The sequence below is a fragment of the Oncorhynchus keta genome, chromosome 17 (genome assembly GCF_023373465.1).
Source record: "Oncorhynchus keta strain PuntledgeMale-10-30-2019 chromosome 17, Oket_V2, whole genome shotgun sequence".
Classification (NCBI taxonomy): Eukaryota; Metazoa; Chordata; class Actinopteri; order Salmoniformes; family Salmonidae; genus Oncorhynchus; species Oncorhynchus keta.
The window spans coordinates 25,117,549-25,139,447 of record NC_068437.1 but is presented as its reverse complement, the minus strand read 5'-3'; the positions used below and the strand labels follow the sequence as shown (position 1 = coordinate 25,139,447).

Sequence of the window (21,899 nt, the reverse complement as noted above, 5' to 3'; positions counted from 1 at the left end):
ACATTGACAATGCAACGGGGCGCGGTTCTAACATAGATAATAGCCTATATCACACAAATAATTGTTTTTAATTAGGCTTTCATTAAACTATTATTGATTAATCTCTTTATAGACATACATGTAATCCATAGGTAGAGATTCTATTTCCTGAATGTACAGAATGCGCGTGGGTAAAATGGATGGGATCAGTTGCGCAAAATGGACGAAGTCGTCTTGGTAATAACTGGTTGGTGTATTGGTTACTTGTAAAACTTGTAAAAGTTTTATTTCGAAGTTATATTAGTCTATTGTATGTTTAATTGACAGCAGAACAAGTTTAGGCGTCTGCTTTGTATGCTATTGTTTCGCTACTGGAACGGAGCTCTCTGGTGTTCACCTTTGGACGACAGTTTTGTTTTATTTTGATCCAGGTTTGGGAGCTTTTTGGTCATATTTAGTAAGTCCTTGTTGGTAGGTAGCTCCTACACAGCACGTTAGATCAGAATTGTAAGACCCACGGTGTTAAATCTTTCTTAGAAATGATAAGTGACCCACTGAAATAGCGTAAAACTAACACTTCAAAGTGGTGATAAAGAACACCCCCAGAGTGTTGAGTCCCCAACACAGTGTGTGTTACAAATTCCGACTTAAATTAACACTTTATTAGAGCTGATGTTGTAACGTTTTCTGTGTTATGGAATAACATATGTAGTGCTACAGGGTGTAAAGCCTTATTTACATATTTGCCAGGGTGCCTTTCTAATGAACGTTAGAGCTGCCTACCTATGACTGCGTTTGTTAGTGACAGACACATGAATGTTTCATGAATTAATTTTCAGGCCTCTAGCCTTCACTAAGTGACTGCTTAAGTAAATGCGTTTGAATTAAAAGTAAACCCTTCATTATCATACATTATATAAGGCATTTAATTGTCGCCAATCGTTCTCCCAACATTGTGGTCTGAAAATTCTGGCTCATGGGCCATATCAGACCCGCGAGTCACAATATGCTGGGTGTGAAGTAATTTGTCATTCCTATTGGAATCCAGCCATATAGTCAACATATAGTCAACAATTTGAACCTTTCATCATCCATAATCTGCATTCAGAATGCAATTTGCCAAAAACGACTACCTAAACCATCTAAACTAGAACAATCATCTCAGTAACATGTGCAATAAGTCCCCACTTACATATTGGATTAGTTTAGAAAAATGTAAGTTATTTCTCTTAGATCAATTAATCAATCAATGTGCATGCAGAACCATAGATATTAAAGCATACTTTTCTAAAAATCAACCTGAAACAAAGCATGCTGGGAAATATGATGAAGCCCCTCCCATATATAAATTAACTAAACATAGTCAAGTGACAACAACAACAAGCAATGTTGATTCCACTGTGATTCAAATAACACTTAATTTATTCACTGCAGGTAGCTTCAATTTCTTTTTTTTTAAATTTGACCCCTTTTTACCCCTTTTTCTCCCCAATTTCGTGGTATCCAATTGTTTTAGTAGCTACTATCTTGTCTCATCGCTACAACTCAGGAGAGACGAAGGTTGAAAGTCATGCGTCCTCCGATACACAACCCAACCAAGCCGCACTCCTTCTTAACACAGCGCCATCCAACCCGGAAGCCAGCCGCACCAATGTGGCAACCTTGGTTACCGCGCACTGCGCCCGGCCCGCCACAGGAGTCACTGGTGCGAGATGAGACAAGGATTTCCCTACCGGCTAAACCCTCCCTAACCCGGACGACGCGAGGCCAATTGTGCGTCGCCCCACGGACCTCCCGGTTGCGGCCGGTTACGAGAGAGCCTGGGCGCGAACCCAGAGTCTCTGGTGGCACAGCTGGCGCAACCACTGCGCCACCCGGGAGGCAGTAGCTTCAATTTCAATCCTATTGGTGTTAACCCCACTAGAATCAACACTCAGAAAGAACACGCACAACACCTGTAACCTCAAAAACGAGATTTTAATACCCAAACCTGAACAGTCACATTTTTTTGGCTTGGTTCAAAGTTTGCCATACATCTTGGTATAGCCCTGGGTTCTAGGGGTATCTCTCTAGAGCAGACAGGGAAGAACAATGGCTACAGAGATGTGTGTGGCTTCTGTCCTGTCAACCATTGCTGCATTGAAGGAAGACGAGATAGACTGAACTCCATCATAGACATGAAGGTCAGGTGTGTTAGATGATGGCCATGTTTTTTTGTTACTATTCATACTGTATCAGTATATAGTCTCACTTGCTATTTTACTGCTGGTGTTTAATTTTTTGTTACTTTTATTCTTACTTAACACTTTTTTTTCTTAACTTCTTAAACAATTGTTGGTTAAGGACTTGTAAGTAAGCATTTCACTGTAAGGTCTACTACACCTGTTGTATTTGGCGTATGTGACAAATACAATTTTATTTGATTTTTGATTTGATCAACAGAAAGTCATTCTGCTAAATATACAATTATACAGTCAGGTATGTTGAGATGTGGATAATTTATCATTCATAAGTAATAAGTCATCACAAAAAGTCATCTTTCTCATTCACTTTTTTATTCAAAATTTAAGAAAAAAAGAAAATACAAGAAATTCTCATAGATACACATTAAGAGAATGGCATGTCAAAAATACACCAGCTCAACTCTACTCATGAAAAAAACAGGAGGCCTCAGATACAGAACTTGCAAGAAGACAGTCTAGCCAAGCTGTTTAACCTAATCTATTTGCCAATCAATGAAATGACACAGCGATTCAGATTTTGTGAAAGTAAAGAAAATAAAAAAACAAGTAAAATATTCTCAGTAGATCAAGGCCCATTTTGAAGTTGTCAGAATGCTAAGCAGAACAACAGTGCCTGAAAAATTATACTGATAAACCTCAAGCTCATTATTGCGATTTGATTGCACTGATGCATCTCATATAAACCTGAAGTTTACATATAAAACATTCGGAAGAAAATACAATTACATGAATATGAATGAGAATTGAAATGCAACCTTTTCAGTCAATTTGATCTCCATTTATCTCCATGCAAACTGGCAATGCAAAAAGCAACTATTTATCTACTGTAAACAACTCTTCTTAAAACTCTAGTCATGTTATTTACTCTCTGCCATGACTACCCGTAATCTACTGGACATGCCTGTACTATTTATGTCCATGTGTTTGGTTGAGTTATGGGTATAATAGGTCTGTAACCTTCTGGTAACTAAACAACTCTGGCAGCGTTCCATAAAAACAGATATTCACTTCACAACAGGACAACCCTTTAACCCATTTTGATAACTGAAAATAAGAAGAAATAAATGTCACTTATCTGTATCTTTTATCATTACAGACACCAACACTTGAAACACTAAATCTAATTGTGAAACACTCCCATCCATTATACTGTACTCAACAACAGAAGCGCAAGGCTCTTGTTAAAGCTAGAATCATTAGTTGCTACATACATTTTTGGACTTATGAATTATTGATATATACCCATTGATTCTTGATGAATATAACTTTTAAATACCGCAGGTCTTAATTCCACTGTCTAACCTGATCAGAACCCCAAATATAACTTCTTTTTTTTCTCCAATGTTTGTAAACAACATCAATGTAAACAAACACTGTATACTGTAGCTTCAAAATATGGTTAAAATGTACATTTTGACATCATGGATGGTCAGTTCTGTCTATATATTTGAGAGTGGTAACATTTCTCCAGGCCCATCCCTCAGCTTTTATCAAAAAAAGAGTTGGGTTGACTATTTTGTTTTTGTTTCAACTAAGGATTCTAGCATTAAAAAGGTGACCTAGATTCTTTCTTTAAAATCTGGTAGCATATATACAGTATAAAGCCATTTGTTCCTGGAAATGTGCCATTCATCCAACCAAGTCTTTTTTGCTGCACTCATTCCCCCCAATTGATTTCTCAAAAATAATAACTTCAGAATATACTGTAGAACACTTTAGCCTTCCAGGCTATGTTGAACTGTGAACCAAAAACCTTTCTCCATCCCACGACCGAAAAAATTAAATATTGTTCCGCAACTAGTATAAACTCTAATATGCCCTCAGCTCCACATGTCTTTTGCTCGACAAAATTGGATCTTCCCCTTTCAATGACCCTTAATCTATTGAAAAATACATCTAATGAGAATTTGAGGTCTAAATCCAATGCCGCCATCTCAACCACACTTCCATTGATATTGGCATAGTCTTAGAGGATTTACACCCACGGATTGAGACAGTCTTTGAAGCAGTGTTATTATCAGCAGCAGTAGAATAGAGAAAGAGGGTGCAGTCTTATGAATAATCACAATGAGGATGACGATGAAGAAGATTACGATGAAGGGACAGTAGAAAAATCTGATAAATCTATTCCAAGCCAATTGGAATGGTTTCAAAAATCTTAACAAGATACAAAAAAAAGATAACTGCATTATTTGAATGTGGGAGCTTTGTAGGTGTTATTTAGAAAAGTTAGTCATTGGGGGCAGGTGGATAGGATGGAGAGATTAGATGATGAAGGAGTACAGAGGAAACAACAGTGTCCTGTCTGACAGATGCATGAGGAGGTGGAGCAGCAGCAGATGGCTGTAGATGTTCTTCCTACAGTTAGTCTGCTTTGAGACATTCCTCCCAGGACAGAGTGTGTGGTGTCCTAACCATATGCCTTCGTATAACACAATTACTCCATATTGACCTAGTATTTCTCTAATGCTGGTGATTTCTACACTCAACTGCTCCCAGCAACAATAAACGACAAAGCTCTGTTTGTTGTTGTAGCACTAACTTTGAGGACTTGTGGGGCAGTTGAGTCTAGGAGTATATGAGTATGTTGTCTTCACTAGGAGGGTTTCAAAGAAATAAGTGCCGTCATTTATACTTCAGGGGAAATCCATACTTTACATCACCATACATAGGATATTATCAATTAACATTTTTACATGAAGAAATGTTTAAGCTGAAACCAGAAGCCAGTGTTGGCAAACATTCTATTGGAGTTGTTTCAATGTCAGTAGTGGTTTAGATGTCCAGAATTCAGGCTAAAGCCAAACATCCTCTGATCTACCTGGTTTCCCAATATATATTACATTGCAAAATGTCTTAAACGATCAAAGATGATAAATGCAATGTTCCCATTTTTATTTACCCACATGTTGCTTAACTGCAATGTATTGATTTGCTTAAAATTGACCTAAATACATGATACAATAGAAAAATAAGAAGATACCATTCAGCTTCACCCTTCTTACCAGCTGTATGATCAGAGGATTTCTAGTTGTGAAATCATTTGCAGAGGAGTGGAGATGGGATGTCTGAGGTGGCTGTGTCATGCTCTCTACCAATACATAGTGTACCTCATGTAGCTTTCGATGAATACTTCCCATCACAATAGTAATTTAATGTTGTTCTAAGTTAGCATTATTAGGTAACCCGGATAGCATGTTAGTGCTCGAACCATGAGGGTGGGAATAGAGCCATTTTCTGTGCAATACAGTACATGCCAGTCATCCTCTTTTATTAAATCAAAGCCATAATATAACCTGTACCACATACATTATATTCCTCATACTTTCAGCTGAACTACAAACATACTGTTTTCCATTTAAAATCTTTGGACCAGCATAACATTTTAAGAGGGCACGACAACACCTTTTCCCCCTCAGGAGACTGAAAAGATTTGGCATGGGTCCCCAGATCCTCAAAAAGTTCTACAGCTGCACCATCGAGAGCATCACCGCCTGGTATTGCAACTGCTCGTCATCTGACCATAAGGCGCTACAGAGGGTAGTGCGTACGGCTCAGTACATTACCGGGGCCAAGCTTCCTGACATCCAGGACCTATATACAAGGCGGTGCCAGAGGAAGGCCCAAAAGAATTGTCAGAGACTTCAGTCACCCAAGTCAGACATGGCAAGCGGCACCAGAGCGCCAAGTCTAGGACCAAAAGGCTTCTACCCCCAAGCCATAAGACTGCTGAACAATTAATCAAATGGCCACCCAGACTATTTATATTGACCCCCCCCGTTGGTTTTTACACTGTTGCTACTCGCTGTTTATTATCTATGCATAGTCACTTTACAAATGACCTCGACTAACCTGTACCCCCTCACATTGACTCGGTACCTCCTGTATATATCCTCCTTATTGTTATGTCATTTTCTTGTATTACTTTTTGATTAGATTTTTTAAAACTTTAGTTTATTTAGCAATTATTTTCTTAACTATATTTCTTGAACTGCATTGTTGGTTAAGGGCTTGTAAGTAAGCATTTCACGCTAAGGTTGTATTCTGGACAAATCAAATTTGATTTGACATGTAGTTGATACAGAACTTTTTAAGCATGGGACCAGATATAATTAGAGCCACCCTAGCGCCATCCCATCTCCACACCAACCGGGTTTGGGTGTGGTGTGTTTTGTTAATAATGTTATAACCTTATACAGAGTAATGAGAAAAGGAGAGACGTACTTTTCTTTTCATACACACTTAAAAAGAGTGAGGTAGATATATACTTGAAGGGAAGGGGAAAAAAGTCCCCCAGCCATGACACCAAAGAAAGTACATATCAAAAATCCAACTTTATAATGAATGAAGGGGCATTTATACAGTGATTTAAACTGATATCACAAAAGGAAAATAAAAAAATAAATAACAATCCTACAGAGAATAACTTCAACGCTGGAAACTTTTTCAAAAGATGAGGAGAAATCCTTCAAAAACACTTTTCATACTGACACCCCCAGTAAGACCTATTCAATTCATGACATTGAAATGTGACCACTTCCCTGGACTTTAACCCATCCTTATTTGGTGTACAGGTGCCATGTTTAAGGAGACAAACAATAGAAACTGTTTTCACTTTGATTGTAAGAGAATGAGTATGACAACACAAATTAAATTAATGATAAAGGAGAATAAGCAGTAATGCTGCACTTGAAATCTAAGACACAAAAAGAGAACTTTGATTATGGATGAGCATTATTTGAGAGGATGGCGAGTGGTTGGGATCATTAAGGCAAACAAGACAACCCAATTAGCCCTATCAATTGAGAGGCAGGAAAATGAATGGGTTAAAACACCAGATCCAGTAGAAAAAAGAAGATCCTGTGCAACTAATCCTGACTTCAAAAGGAGGCACTGGGGGAGGCAGGTGTACTGCACATTTCAGTGTGGGGCTGGAGGGGAGGGGAGAGGGCACTATTGGACTCAACAGAGAGGTGAAACAAGCAGAGGACAGTAATGAGAATGTATGGAGAAAGCAAAACATGTACTTCGACCTGAGATTAAGTTGCACCTAGGGGGCAATAACTAGGTACTAGACAACTGGTACAAAAAGGGTGCCAAACGTACACACTCACAAACGGAGCTACGGTGTCCATTCGAACTAATAATAATAATAATAATAATAATGATAATTATATAGAAATCTACAAAAAATAATGCAAAGAAAAACATGTTCATAAAAAAATAAAAGGCAATGGACAATATGTTGTGATACAGACAACCTGTTCTGGGGTAAAGAAGAGAGAAAGGTCATTTTTTTTAAATATTTTTTTTGCTAGAAGTATGAAGCATAAGAAATGGACTGTAGTGGAGATCATAAAATAGTCAACCTGAAGGATTTCTTTATATATATAACATCCAAAAAAGAAAAAGAAAAAAATAGCAGCTTTATTCTGTACAGACATAGAAGAGAACATCTGAACCGTATAAAAGTTATAAAAGTGACAAACCAATGATGTGTGTGTGACAATGATCCTAAGGTCTAACATACAACTGTAAGACCTTTATATAAATGTTTGAATTGTACAGAGAGACTAATGACTAGTCTAAAAAATACCTGTTGTGTACAATGCCTTTAGCAGACTTATGTGTGCTCACAACGTGGAGTTCTGTTAAGTCCTTTAGTTCTCCTTGTATCAGAACTGATCCAATACCTTCTACTTCAGGTTTGTCTCTGTATGTGTTGTATTTTTGGCGCCACGTCCTTTTTGTTCAATGTCTCTGTTGGTGATGTTGGTGTTTTCATCTCTCAGATGACACATACAATTAAATAGGACTCCAAATAAGGGCTCTGATGTGAACCTGAAAAACCTCAGAAAAGAAAACAGGCAAATTCCTTTTACAATTTGATTGTAATTGTGAAGTAGAAAAAGAAAAAAAACAGCAATGTGGGAGTTTTATGATGCTTGATTGTGTTTCTCTCCATGTCCAATCAAAGAGAGAAATGAAGAGCAGGAGGGAGAAAATTGCTCACTTTGATTTGGCATAAAACATATGGCAGATTTCTAATAGCCCCTCCTCGATCTACCCACTCCTGAAAACATTCCCTCCTACCCCGGAATATTGACAGGAAAACCAATGAGCCTAGTCCAGAACACATCAATGTCTGAAATATGGGAGGAGAAGTATATTGATGGAAAGAAGTGTGGAAGAGGAGCTCTATCTTACTGTCAAGAGAATCATGTGTTTGTATAGAAATACACAATCAGATATATACAACCTTCTCTCTGAGATCATCAAAAAGTGCTCTTCTGTCGGATCTGCTGGCAGATATGCTTAAAATAAGTTATTGTCTCTCACTTACAATACCTGTCAGTCAGGGAATATTAATAAGTCTGTATTTTTGTCTTTCTTTAAGGATTTTTAAGAAAAGTAACAAATACTCTACAAGAAGGAAACACCAGAGCTCCCCAGTGTTGTAGTTCTGTTTGAGCCACCATGCTCCAAATGCTTTAACAGGTTTCTGTACTGTTTCTCAGTCTCAGGATTCAATCATACATCTTGTTAATATTTAATTTTTTAAAGAAAAGACTCCTACTGCAGTAGAGTAGTATAATGTCTGTCAGTTATTCACTCATCCATCCCCCCCATTAGAACTAAAGCGGAGGAGAAGTTTATGTTACCCTGTCTGAGAAGAGGAGGCGGAGAGGGGTGATCTGGCTGAGGGGAGAGGAGGGGGGCTAGAGATCAGCAGGCTGAAGACTGGGGCAGTGGCAGCGCCCGCTCGTTCTTGCGCCCCCCGTTCATGTGAGCGTAGTTCTGCGTGTCCTCAAAGTTGGGCCGTAGCACTACCACTGGCCCGTTGGCCGATACCTGTGCTGAATGCTTGTCCAAAGCCAGGCTTGGGGAGGCTGAGGCAGAGGCAGCAGGGGCTGAGGTGGAGGGGGAGCCAGGTCCCATCAGGGTACTAGAAGGGCCTTGTATTGGAGATAACTGCTGGGGAGGAGGGGGCGCTGAGCCCCGTGTGGCCCCCATAGGTCCCTGGGAGGGCTGAGGGACGGCAGTGGGGGGTCTGCTGGGTGCAGGGTCCAGTGGCACATTCTCCAAGTTCTCCACCTCCATGTCCAGCTCCTCAGTGTCCGGGGGCTTGTTCTCCTTGCTGAAGAAGAAACTCATCTCACTGAACGGAGGCTCCAGCTCCTCCTTGAGGCTGTTGATGATCTCCAGGAAGGAGGGCCGCATCTTGGGGTTGTACTGCCAGCACATCCGCATCAGTTCAAACCTAAGGGCAACACACAGACAATCTCAATAATACATATATCATTACATCTTCTCACCAGAAGATGGCAGAGTACAGCAATATCATAGAGCCCATGAAAATGTTTCTTATACTCACTGAACCAAATAACTTCCAGAACTTTCTATACAAACAACGATGGGAAACTATACATAGTATCTCAGTTTGAATGTACCATCATAATATACCGTAGAATGTGTACAACTACACTATATGTCCAAAAGTATGTGGACACCTGCATCCCAAAGGTATTTGATGGAGTTTAGGTCAAGGCTCTGTGCATGACAGTCAAGTTCTTCTACACCGATCTCAACAAACCATTTCTGTATGGACCTCACTTTGTGCATGAGGACATTGTCATGCTGGAATAAGAAAGGGACTTCCCCAAACCGTGGACACAAAGTTGGAAGCACAAAATTGTCTAGAATGTCATTGTATGCTGTAGCGTTAAGATTTCCCTTCACTGGAACTAAGGGGCCTTGCCCAAACCATGAAAAACAGCCCCACACCATTATTCCTCTTCCACCAAACCTTACTGTTGGCACTATGCATTCGGGCAGGTAACATTCTCCTGGTGTAACAGTATAACTTTAGACCGTCCCCTCGCCCATACCCGGGCGCGAACCAGGGACCCTCTGCACACATCAACAACAGTCACCCACGAAGCATCGTTACCCATCGCTCCACAAAAGCCACAGCCCTTGCAGAGCAAGGGGAACCACTACTTCAAGGTCTCAGAGCAAGTGACGTCACCGATTGAAGCGCTATTTAGCGCGCACCACCGCTAACTAGCTAGCTATTTCACATTCTTTACACTGGCATCCGCCAAACAAAGACTGTCCGTCGGACTGCCAGATTGTGAAGAGTAATTCATCACTGCAAAGAAGGCATTTCCACTGCTTCAGAGACCAGTGGTGGCAAACTTTACACCACTCCAGCAGACGCTTGGCATTGCGAATTATGATCTTAGGCTTGTGTGTGGCTGCTCGACCATGGTAACCCATTTCATGAAGCTCCCGACAAACAGTTATTGTGCTTCCAGTGGCAGTTTGGAACTTGGTAGTGAGTGTTGGAACTGTGTACATGATTTTTACACTATATGTGCTTCAGGACTCGACGGTACCGTTCTTTGAGCTTGTTGCCTACCACTTCGCAGCTGAGCCGTTGTTGCTCCTAGATGCTTCCACTTCACAATAACAGCACTTACAGTTGACCGGAGCAGCTCTAGCAGGGCAGAAATTTGATGAACTGACCTGTTGGAAAGGTGGCAGCCTATGAAGGAGCCACGATGAAAGTCACTGAGCTCTTCAGTAAGGCCATTCTACTGCCAATGTTTGTCGATGGAGATTGCATGGCTGTGTACTCGATTTTATACACCTGTCAGCAATGGGTGTGACTGAAATAGCCGAATCCACTAATTTGAAGGCATGTCCACATACTTTTGTATATATAGTGTAGACAGTAAATCATAAATGAACATACTGTGAAAGGCCAGCGACAGAACACAGAAAACGTCAAAACAACATAATAAAAGGAGAATCATTACAGTTGGGTGCGGTGCTCCCCCACACACCACATCTTAAATTATACACAAACAAGCTAAGAATACCTTCTAAAGCCTCAGAATACCTTCATAAACACCTCAGTCATCTCCCTCTATCTCCCAGCAGCCACCTCTCTCTGTCTGATCTCACAACAGCCTGTACAGCTGGGTATTCTAGCCTCTCTGCAACAAAGCATTCTGGGTAGTTAAGCAGACACTTAACTTCAAACTATGTTTTAACCAGCCATGGGTTGTTTTTCACCCTCTCAGTTAGTCTCTTAAAGTTGTCTTTCAGATGGCTAAACTAAACCCCGACTCCAAGACCTCCCATGAAAATGTCTGTAATGCTTGGAGCTGAGCCCACGCTCCAGAGTAACCTGTCTGCTTGGCGTTGGCCTGCTGCAAATTCTTCCTGAGCCATCTGTCGCTGTGTGTAACACTCGTTGATGTGAATACGCTGCAGTATATCCTCTCTGCTTGTCAGCACTCAGCTCCTCATCACACACAAACACATTCCAGGACCTTTTAGCAGATTTCACTCACATCATGATATGTAAACGTTGCATCGTTCACAACATTATAAATAACCAAACCAAAGCTGGACAGAGTAGAGCTAGAGAGAGCAACCTATGCTATGCCAGACCATTAACGTAAACAGGAATCTTTAGCTGTAGACCATTAACATGTTCCCCAATATCACCACTCAGAAAACCATATCTTTTCATGCAGCTCCCTAACATTGGACCGAATGTGTAGTCATCCTTTACCATAGAACAATAGTTCAGATATATCACAAATGTCTATCTAGTATAAATATTTCATTTGTCACTCATGCCCATAATTCAGCTTTGAGGGAAAGTAGCCCTTTGAAAATCAGAATTTCCTAACTAATTAAAGATATGATACACGCGGTAAAACCTTTCAAATAGGACTCATCCCTTTCTCTATTATGTTCTCCTTGTCTTCTCTGTCATTGATGTTGCCAATCATTTTTATGATTACTTTATTGGCAAAGTGGCAAACTTAGGCAGGAAATGCCAACAACGAAAAGTGAGCTATCATATTTATGCATAAAAAAAAACAGAATTAAAGAATAGCATTGCAAATGAGAATTTTGTAAAGTTAGTCTGGGTGAGGTGGAACAATTATTGTTATTGATCAATGATGACAAACCTTGTGGAAGCGACAACTTAGATGGAAAGCTACTGAGGATGGTAGCTGACTCTATAGCCACTCCTATCTGTCATATCTTTAATCTGAGCCTAGAGGAAAGTATTTGTCCTCAGGCCTGGAGGGAAGCCAAAGTAATTCCGCTACCCAATAGTGGTAAAGAGGCCTTCACTGGTTCTAACAGCAGACCTATAAGCTTGCTGCCAGCTCTTAGCAAACTGTTGGAAAAATGTATTTGACCAAATTCAATGCTTTTCTCTGTAAACAAATTAACAACAGACTTTCAGCATGCTTATAGAGAAGGGCACTCAACATGTGCTGCACTAACACAAATGACTGATTTAGTTTAAATTAATTGATAAGAAGAAGATTGTGGGAGCTGTACTGTTAGATTTCAGTGCAGCCTATGATATTATTGACCATAACCTGTTGTTGAAAAAACGTATGAGGTATGGCTTTTCAACCTCTGCCATATCATGGATTCAGAGCTATCTATCAAATATAACTCAAAGGGTGTTCTTTAATGGAAGCTTCTCTAATGTCAAACATGTAAAGTGTGATGTACCGCTGGGCAGCTCTCTAGGCCCTCTACTCTTTCCTATTTTTTACCAATGACCTGCCACTGGCATGATTTCAACTATATACACATCAGCAACCACAGCTAATGAAGTTACTGAAACACTTAAAGAGGGTTTTGGAATAGGTGGCCAGTAATAAACTTGTCCTGAACATCTCTAAAACTAAGAGCATTGTATTTGGTACAAATCATTCCCTAAGTTCTAGACCTCAGCTGAATCTGCTAATGAATACTGTGGCTGTTGAACAAGTTGAGGAGACTAAATTACTTGGCGTTGACTTGCATTGTAAACTGTCATGGTCAAAACATATAGATTCATTGGTTGTAAAGATGGGGAGAGGTCTGTCCGTAATAAAGAGATGCTCTACTTTTTTTTACACCACACTCCAAAAAGCAAGTCCTGCAGGTTCTAGTTTTGTCTTATCTTGATTATTGTCCATTCATTTGGTTGAGTGCTGCAAGGAAAGACCTATTTAAGCTGCACCTGGCCCAGAACAGAGCAGTACGTCTTGCTCTTCATTGTAATTAGAGGGCCGATATAAATACTATGCATGCCAGTCTCTCTTGGTAAAGAGTTGAGGATAGACTGACTGCATCACTTCTTTTTAAAAGAAACAAGACTGACTGCATCACTTCTTTTTATAGAAAACAATGTGTTGAAACTCCCCGATTGTTTGCATGGTCAACTTACACACAGCTCTGACACACACACACTTACCCCACCAGACATGCCACCAGGGGTCTTTTCACAGTCCCCAAATCCAGAACAGATTCATGAAAGCGTACACTATTATATATAGAGACATTACTGCATGGAACTATCTCAAGGAAGTGAACAGCAAACCTGGTTTAAAAAAACAGATAAAGCAACACCTCACGGCACACCGCCTCTCCCCTATTTGACCTAGATAGTTTGTGTGTATGTATTGAGATGTAGGCTACGTGTGCCTTTCCTATTTTATTAACAAAAAACAGGTATTAATGTGGTTCTGTCCTTGAGCTGTTCTTGTCTATTAATGTTCTGTATTATGTCATGTTTCATGTTTCATGTGGACCCCAGGAAGAGTAACTGCTGCTTTTTCAACAGCTAATGGGGATCCTAATAAAATACGAAATACCCCTCTCTCCCCAGACTCTGATTACAGCAGTGTTCACCTCTGCAACCCTACTGGCCTCTATAATGTAACTCTTCACTAACTCACTACAGTAGAAGTGACCAGCAGCTTTTCCCATATAAACCATCCCCCTAACCCTCACCCTCCCGCCCCTGCGTAACACAACCCACAAGCTCCTGCAATCAGGACACCACTGTGAGGCTGCCATACAAACCTGAGGTTTGTGTCTGCATAACACTTGCCCCTCTCTCACCTCTCTGTAAGGTGAGGTCAGCCATGGAGAGTGGAGGAAAAAAAGGGAATGCCTTCACATTGAGATCAGAGGCAGAGGAGAAATGCATATACGCAGAAGAGCCACCTGACAGCTAAGGAGGCTGTTCTCTCCCACTTTCCAGACAGACATTTCTTAATGAGCCTAGAAATTCAGGCTCTGTCTGTATATCTTGGTTTTCTGTTGCAGTTCCTTAGTGGTCTCTGGGTAGTATACAGTCTCATGTTATTAATGAACAACACCGGGGTGGCAGGGTAGCCTAGTGGTTAGAGGACTAGTAACCGGAAGGTTGCAAGTTCAAATCCCCGAGCTGACAAGGTACAAATCTGCCCCTGAACAGGCAGTTAACCCACTGTTCCTAGGCTGTCATTGAAAATAAGAATTTGTTCTTAACAGACTTACCTAGTTAAATAAAGGTCAAATTTGAAAAAATCTCTATTAAAAAAATCTCTATTACAGGATAGGGCTGATGAGCAGACACTGATCTGTTGCCTCGTACCCTCACGAATGGGGAATGAGGGAAATATTTCACACACGGGCCGTGGCATCCCTTCTATGGTCCTCGGCTTACTGCTGAGGCGGGAGCTCCTGTCCCGCCAGCTGAGCATGGGGGCCATGATGTCACTGAGCTTCATTTAAACCGTGACGTAAATGTCACCAGTCAGGCCTTCGCTTAGCTCCCCCCTGGCATACAGATCTCATGATATAGTATGCACATTTGGCCCCTCAACTCTAAATAGAAGCAGCAGAGGCAATATTCGCAAGAGGTACATCTTTAGATTTAGCTAGGAAACAATACCAGACAGTGAGCTGGTACTAAAGGACAATAATATCTGAAAATGCACCTAAAGAATAAGCATAACAGTGGAACAGAAAACAGGAAAGACATAGCATCTTGAAGGAGTGGCTAATAGTGTCATTGAGAAATGATCCTACCCCTGACCCAGCCCAAGAGTGAGATTGACATTGAGAGAAAGAGAATGGGACTCACAGCATGTCAGGGCAGTTGTCAGGCTTGTCCAGGAGTCCTCCCTCCATGACGAAACGCAGCACCTGCTCGTTGGACATGCCCTGGTACGGCTGCTCAGACAAGGTGGCAATCTCCCACAACACCACCCCAAACGACCTGCAGGGGACAACCGAGAGGATACAGGCCTATTAGACAACACATTAGCTGCTGCATAACTGTGGCAGAACCAGGCAGGGTAATACAGGCTAAAACATCCATACACAGGGCCTAGCAGGGCATGTAACTAGTCCCTGGAAGCTCTTTACAATGATGGCGCTGCATAGTACAAGGTTGAGTAAGAATGATCCCTCACAGTATAAAGCAGATGGTGCAAAGAACAGAAGAAAAGTTTATTCATAAATTCATGTTCCATATATTAATCAAAAAAGGACATAGACTGCATTATGTCTGCCATATGTAAATGTTTGTGTCATCTTGCCTTATCCATGTGTTGTTCATTAATAACAAGAGACTGTATACTACCCAGAGACCACTAAGGAACTGCAACAGAAAACCAAAACCTAAGCTTGACACAAGAAAACAAAGAGTGCATCGTTGCCAATTATTATTTGTTAGCTCTCCAAGGCCACTGGCTAGGGATCTAAGACGGCTCTCAACACTCTTTAAAAAAGCCTATTACAACACTGACTTGTATCTAATTGGCTGAAACAGGAGAGTGTTGAAAGACAAAACCACATTAAGAGACTTTTTTAGATAAAGACACCTACTGGTAAATCTCATAAGAGCCCAGAATGGGTTCCCACAATGCTCCTTTTCATCTGCCTGACTTCAAAGAGGAAGATAGGGAGTGGGATGTGGAGGTGGGTTTCTGTTGGCACTCTAACCCATCATTTGAAAACATCTGGAGGAGTTTAAGTGTGCTTGTAGGGACAGACCCGTGGGACACTTTCGATTGAGAAACAAAAACTAAGGAGCTAGTAAACAGCTATATTTCTCTAATGCAGCCCATTCCAGAGAGAAAACTGGGCGGAGCCTTGATCTGCTGTTCTAAACTCACTCCATGGTCCTGAGAGCACAAAGGTACATGACTAAACAAGAACTATGTTTCACTGCCAAGACTTACTGTATCTACTAACTATAATGGCATCCAGATAACCTCCAATCTTCCTTCCCACTGGGCACACCCTGGTTTCAATGGAATTACGTTGAACCAACACAGAATAGACTGTTCCCAGTGGGTTAGGACATGGGCTGTGTGTGTGTGAAGTGATCTGCCGTTTTTTCCCAAGCTAGGGCATGCAATGTTCTCGAACACATACAGAGTACACTTGTTGTTCTGCGCAGGCCTGCTAACTCTGCGTGTGTATGAGTCAGGGAGGACAGCGGGGAGCTCGTACCAGACATCAGAATTTGTGGTGAACACGCCATCTTTCAGCGACTCTGGAGACATCCAGCGGACCGGCAGAAGGCCTTTTCCTCCTTTCCGATAGTAATCCGTCTCGTAGATGTCTCGCGTCATGCCAAAGTCTGAGAAGAAGAGGAGAAGAGAGGTTTAAATGGCCACTAAATATCCCACAAATGTGAGAAGAGGAGGCACATGAGGCCTTATCCATCACCTCACCTCTCCTTCTCCTGTCCATTTAGATTTACAAGCTATTCCTCCCACTCAAGCACTCAGTGATCTCAAAATACTTACTTTGGAGTACAGCAGAGGGAGTTGAGCGTTAAACTTACAGCGGGGATTGTGAGTACTACTGTATTTTGAGGCACTCACCTCCGATCTTGACGGTGAAGTCCTCCGCCACCATGCAGTTCCTGGCAGCCAGGTCTCTGTGGACAAACTTGTTGGCGTTGAGGTATGCCATGCCGTCCGCAATCTCTCCTGCCATCTGGATCATCTTCTTCAACGGGGGCAGAACCTGGCTGGATGTGTTCTGTGGCAGAGAGGCAGAGACCTGAGCACAAGCAGGCCATTCAGTCTCTCCCTCCAACCTCCCTCTCCCTGTCTGCAGCACTGAACCATGGCCTGGCCTGGAGTCCAGGGCACACCACACAATGGGAGAGACCAACTGAAAGAGGTGTGGATATATCTCCCCCTCCATGTCTTTCGTGTGTGTGTGTGTGTGTGTGTGTGTGTGTGTGTGTGTGTGTGTGTGTGTGTGTGTGTGTGTGTGTGTGTGTGTGTGTGTGTGTGTGTGTGTGTGTGTGTGTGTGTGTGTGTGTGTGTGTGTAACTATTTTTGTGGGGACCAGTAGTCCACACAACGATAGTAAACAAACACAAATTTGACAACTGGGGACATTTTGTTAGTCCCCACAAGGTCAAATGGTATTTCTAGGGGCTTAGGGTTGAGGTTAGAGTTAGAATTACGTTAAGGGCTAGAGTTAGGAGCGAGGGTTAAAGTTAGGTTTTTGGGTTAAGGTTAGGGTTAGGGTAAGAGTACAGGTTAGGGTTGGGGTTAGGGAAAATAATATTTTGAATGGAACTGAATTGTGTGTCCCCACAAGGTTAGGTATACAAGACTGTGTGTGTGTGAGTGCGTGTGTCATATTAATGCACTGACACAATGGCCGTGTCCAAAACCCTGTACTTACATTGTAAATTGTAGGCATTCTGGGAATGCGAAAATATGTTTTATAGTATGTGAAATTAAAAACAATAAGTATGCTTTAAATGCCAGGATGTCAAACACATTTGGGCTTTTCATTTAGTATAATTCGCTGCACATTATACAGGTAGAGAGTCGCATTTTCAGATCCACGTGTGTTTGACAGCAGCTGATAATCAGCTAATAGTGACATAAGGTCAGACTCTCTACCAAAATGGACGAATGGCGCGAAACAACGCAATTGAGCATTAGATAACGCATTCTCAGTATGAGTGAGTCTAGTATGCTGATATTTGTTGTTTACATTTTTACACAATAGTATGTTCTAAATAGAATGTAGTATGATTAGTACACACAGTATGCAGTTTCTGTAAGTAGTAGGCAAGACAGATTCAGCACAAGGCCATAGACTTGAGTTCTGTGAGAGACTATGTGAGAAAGAGCAGAAGGGGTAATGTACGTACTTCTTTCCGGAGTGATCGCAGGTGGCTCTTCAGGTCTCCACGGGTCATCAGCTCCATTATCACCAAGGTGGGCTGGCCCTGAGAGACCACGCCCAGCAGACGCACCTACACCAATTAGAACACAGAACAGATATGGCATCAGAGAAATGAGTACAAACAATTCTCATTGATGTAGTATTTCTTATGAAGCTTTTGGGCAATAAACATTATCTCTGGGCTATTATTGGGCAAGAAACATTATTTCTAAGTGGTATTAATCGAACTGACTGAAGTGATGTGGAATGTTCTGGCTTTTGTAACTACTCTGGCTCCTCTTAACTAAAGCTACTGAGGAGCTTTGAAGAAAGCAAGAAAAAAAAAATCTCCTCTTTGCCTCTAAATTATTCAAATTGAGCTTAATAATTAAATGTTTGACTTTTAAACATCCAGACATGCTAAAAGATTGTAACATAGTCTTTCCAAGGGGGAAATCCTTAACACTTCCGTTTAGCTGAATTAATGAGGATTTGGCTGTGATAGAGCTTAACGGTCTCAGGTCACACAGTTATAGCTGGCCTCAGGTTATACTGGAATTATACTGCATCTCCTTGGGTAGTGAACCCTGGATTTGACCTCTGACCTCAACAGCCAGCTAGGTGTCTCTGACCCTATGCATCAGGAGGGGTGACTTACAACTCCCAAGCTGATGGATCTCTTTCCTTTGTTTCTAACTTTTAACCTTTGAAATTGAGGCAATACCTTGTAATTTAAAAGCAAATGTTTCTGAGCCAATATCCCTGATGTTAACTGGTGTTTTGGACTCTCTCACCACATGGTGACAGTTGAACTCCTTCATGACAGAGGCCTCATTGAGGAACTCGATCCTCTCCCTCATGCTGGCTGACTCGTTGACTGTCTTGATGGCCACGCGGGTCTCAGGCTCGTCCTTAACCACGCCCTTAGCCAGGCCCTCATACACCATACCGAAGGAACCCTGGCCCAACTCCTTGTGCATGGTGATTTTCTCCCTGGCCACCTCCCACTCGTCTGGAACATACACTGAACACAGGAAGAGAGGACAGTCAGAGACAGCCATCATCTAAGGAGACATTGACAAAATCTCATCATTAAAATGACAGTAGGTCTTCAGAGGGTTCTTACTCTCGGCAGCACTGAAGTACTCAGGGTTAACAGAAGCATAGAGGACACCATTCCCCAGCCTGTCACTGTTCCTGTGGACACAAACACATCTGTGTGAGCCATGGGAGGCAGATTTGGCAACAGATAAATGGGATTGTTCATTCAGCAGAAAAGCCTACGATCTTATGAACTGACTATGGCAGGAAAATGATCACAATAGCACTATTATATCATTAAACTGATTAAGATTGCATTAGTCAAATGTTTTGTTATTTTTTCTGTGATCATTCAGCTTCTCTTACCTCTTTTTGTTGATAAAGAAGAGTACAGTGATGAGGCTGGCGATGAGAATTATCACGATGATGGGGATGATGATGACCAGATAGAATGCGTTGTCATAGTCCCCTGCAACCAGATGAAAACAGAACAACTATTCAAATCTGACCAGTGAGAAAAGGAACATGTTCACATTTAAATAATTTCTGGGCATGAAAATAATCTATATAAAAAGTCCTTTGAAGAGGGTAATTTATGTGGAAATGCATGTGTTCTCCATACGTTTGGGTGGGGGCACGTAGAAGGACACTGGCTCAGTCCAGGACCCATTTCCTGCCAGGGAGGTGGCACGCACGCGGGCAGAGTAGTTCCCATAGCCCAGGTTGGTCAGACGAGTTCCTTTGTGAACACGGTAGTGCTGGCGTGACACACACTCGTGTTTCTCAGGCTGGGAGAAAAGACACACACAGACAGTGTCAACCTGAGGGTTGAGGCCCTGCAGAGCTCCCATAGGCCTCAGGAGTCCTGGTCCATGCAGACTCACCTCGGTGCCCTGGCGGAACTTGATCTCATACATCAGGATGAGGCCATTGGGGTTGACAGGCTCTGGCCACCTCAGCAGCACCGACCCCTCCACCTTCTCATCCCTCTCCTGGATCACACTGCCTGGCATGTCATCCGCTTTGTCTGATGGACAGAGACCCACTGGATTTCAGATGGCTTCCTACTCATTAGCCATGTCCAAAAAGGCATAGCGAGTCTAGAACGATAATCTATACAGATGGCTGCTGTTGTTGAAGCCTTTTTCTAGCGACTGTGTGTGACTGCCTCACCTGCAGGTTTGGTCCTGGAGAAGACGAAGGCTCCAGCGCTGCAGCGACGGACCTCCTGGTTGCAGGCGTGGATGTCGATGCGGTACACAGTGAAGGGCTGCAGGTTGGGGATCTCGATAAACTCTGTCTTGCTCCGGTCCTCCATGAAGGGGAACTCCCTCTCAAGGGGCTCTCCTTCTGTCCTATTACCCTCCAGGCCTGTGGTGTTGCCACCCCGTGCCAGGGTGCTGTTAGCGACACCAAATAGATCCCTACGTCGCCGGTCTGGGGGTCTGAGGGACAAAGGGGGTCCAAAAAAATGTGAGAGAGACCCATTGACTGACTGCAGCACAAAAGGCACAAACGTGGCAAAGAAAGACAAAGGATAAAAGACAGAGGTTGAGGAGGAGGAGGAGAGCAGATGTGTGGGCTTTCAGCTTCTCTGGAAGGGAGCAGAGGCGAAGTTAAAGAGGAGAAAGGGGAATACGAAGTCAGCCAACCATACTGTAATATACTCTGGAACATCGGTTACAGACAGCACACTAGGGCTGGGAATTGCCAGGGACCTCACGATATGATATTATCACAATACTTAGGTACCGATGCGATTGTATTGCAATTCTCACAGTTCCTAGGATTCTATATGTATTGTGATTCGATACTGTGGTTATATTGCGGTTCGATGTTCCAAACATATTGCTCACCATGTCTGTTGCAGAGGGACAAGAGCCATGAGCAAACACGTCATCAGTCATGGAAATAAAAGTGCTGTAAACATATTGGCTCACCATTTATATACTGAACAAAAATATAAATGCAACAGACATTTTCAGACATTTTCCATACACACAAAAAGCTTATTTATCTCAAATTTTGGCCAGAATTCTTTGTACATCCCTGTTAGTGATCATTTCCCCTTTGCCAAGATAATCTATCCAGCTGGCAGGTGTGGCTTATCTAGAAGCTGATGAAACAGCATTATCATTACACAGGTGCACCTTGTGCTGGGGACAATAACAGGCCACTCTAAAATGTACAGTTTTGTCACACAACACAATCCTCAAGGTTCCGTTTTAGGACCACTATTGTTTTCACTATTTATTTTACCTCTTGGGGATGTCATTCGAAAACATAATGTTAACTTTCACTGCTGTACATTTCAATGAAACTTGGTGAAGCCCCAAAATTGCCCTCGCTAGAAGTCTGTGTTTCAGACATAAGGAAGTGGATGGCTGCAAACTCTACTTTTAAACTCGGACAAAACAGAGATGCTTGTTCTAGGTCCCAAGAAACAAAGAGATCTTCTGTTGAATCTGACAATTAATCTTGATGGTTGTACAGTCGTCTCAAATTAAAAGACATCGGCGTTACTCTGGACCCTGATCTCTCTTTTGACGAACATATCAAGACTGTTTCAAGGACAGCTTTTTTCCATCTACGTAACATTGCACTAATCAGAAACTTTTTGTCCAAAAA

The 21,899-nt window shown here is 42.0% G+C and overlaps 1 protein-coding gene across 1 annotated transcript in view; it reads right to left on the bottom strand.

Annotated features, from left to right (window-relative positions):
• Positions 1 to 2,512: 2,512 nt before the first annotated feature.
• The window catches only part of igf1ra (insulin-like growth factor 1a receptor), a 137,452-nt gene continuing 118,065 nt past the window's right edge, over positions 2,513 to 21,899 (bottom strand). The window contains exons 11-21 of the mRNA XM_052465749.1: positions 20,445 to 20,716; positions 20,156 to 20,298; positions 19,894 to 20,059; positions 19,638 to 19,740; positions 19,357 to 19,427; positions 19,025 to 19,254; positions 18,217 to 18,321; positions 16,919 to 17,078; positions 16,542 to 16,671; positions 15,166 to 15,300; positions 2,513 to 9,483 (exon numbers count right to left, since the gene is read on the bottom strand). Coding sequence (XP_052321709.1) covers positions 8,949 to 9,483; positions 15,166 to 15,300; positions 16,542 to 16,671; positions 16,919 to 17,078; positions 18,217 to 18,321; positions 19,025 to 19,254; positions 19,357 to 19,427; positions 19,638 to 19,740; positions 19,894 to 20,059; positions 20,156 to 20,298; positions 20,445 to 20,716 — 2,050 coding nt within the window. The 3' untranslated portion in view covers positions 2,513 to 8,948. The remainder of the gene's footprint in view (positions 9,484 to 15,165; positions 15,301 to 16,541; positions 16,672 to 16,918; positions 17,079 to 18,216; positions 18,322 to 19,024; positions 19,255 to 19,356; positions 19,428 to 19,637; positions 19,741 to 19,893; positions 20,060 to 20,155; positions 20,299 to 20,444; positions 20,717 to 21,899) is intronic.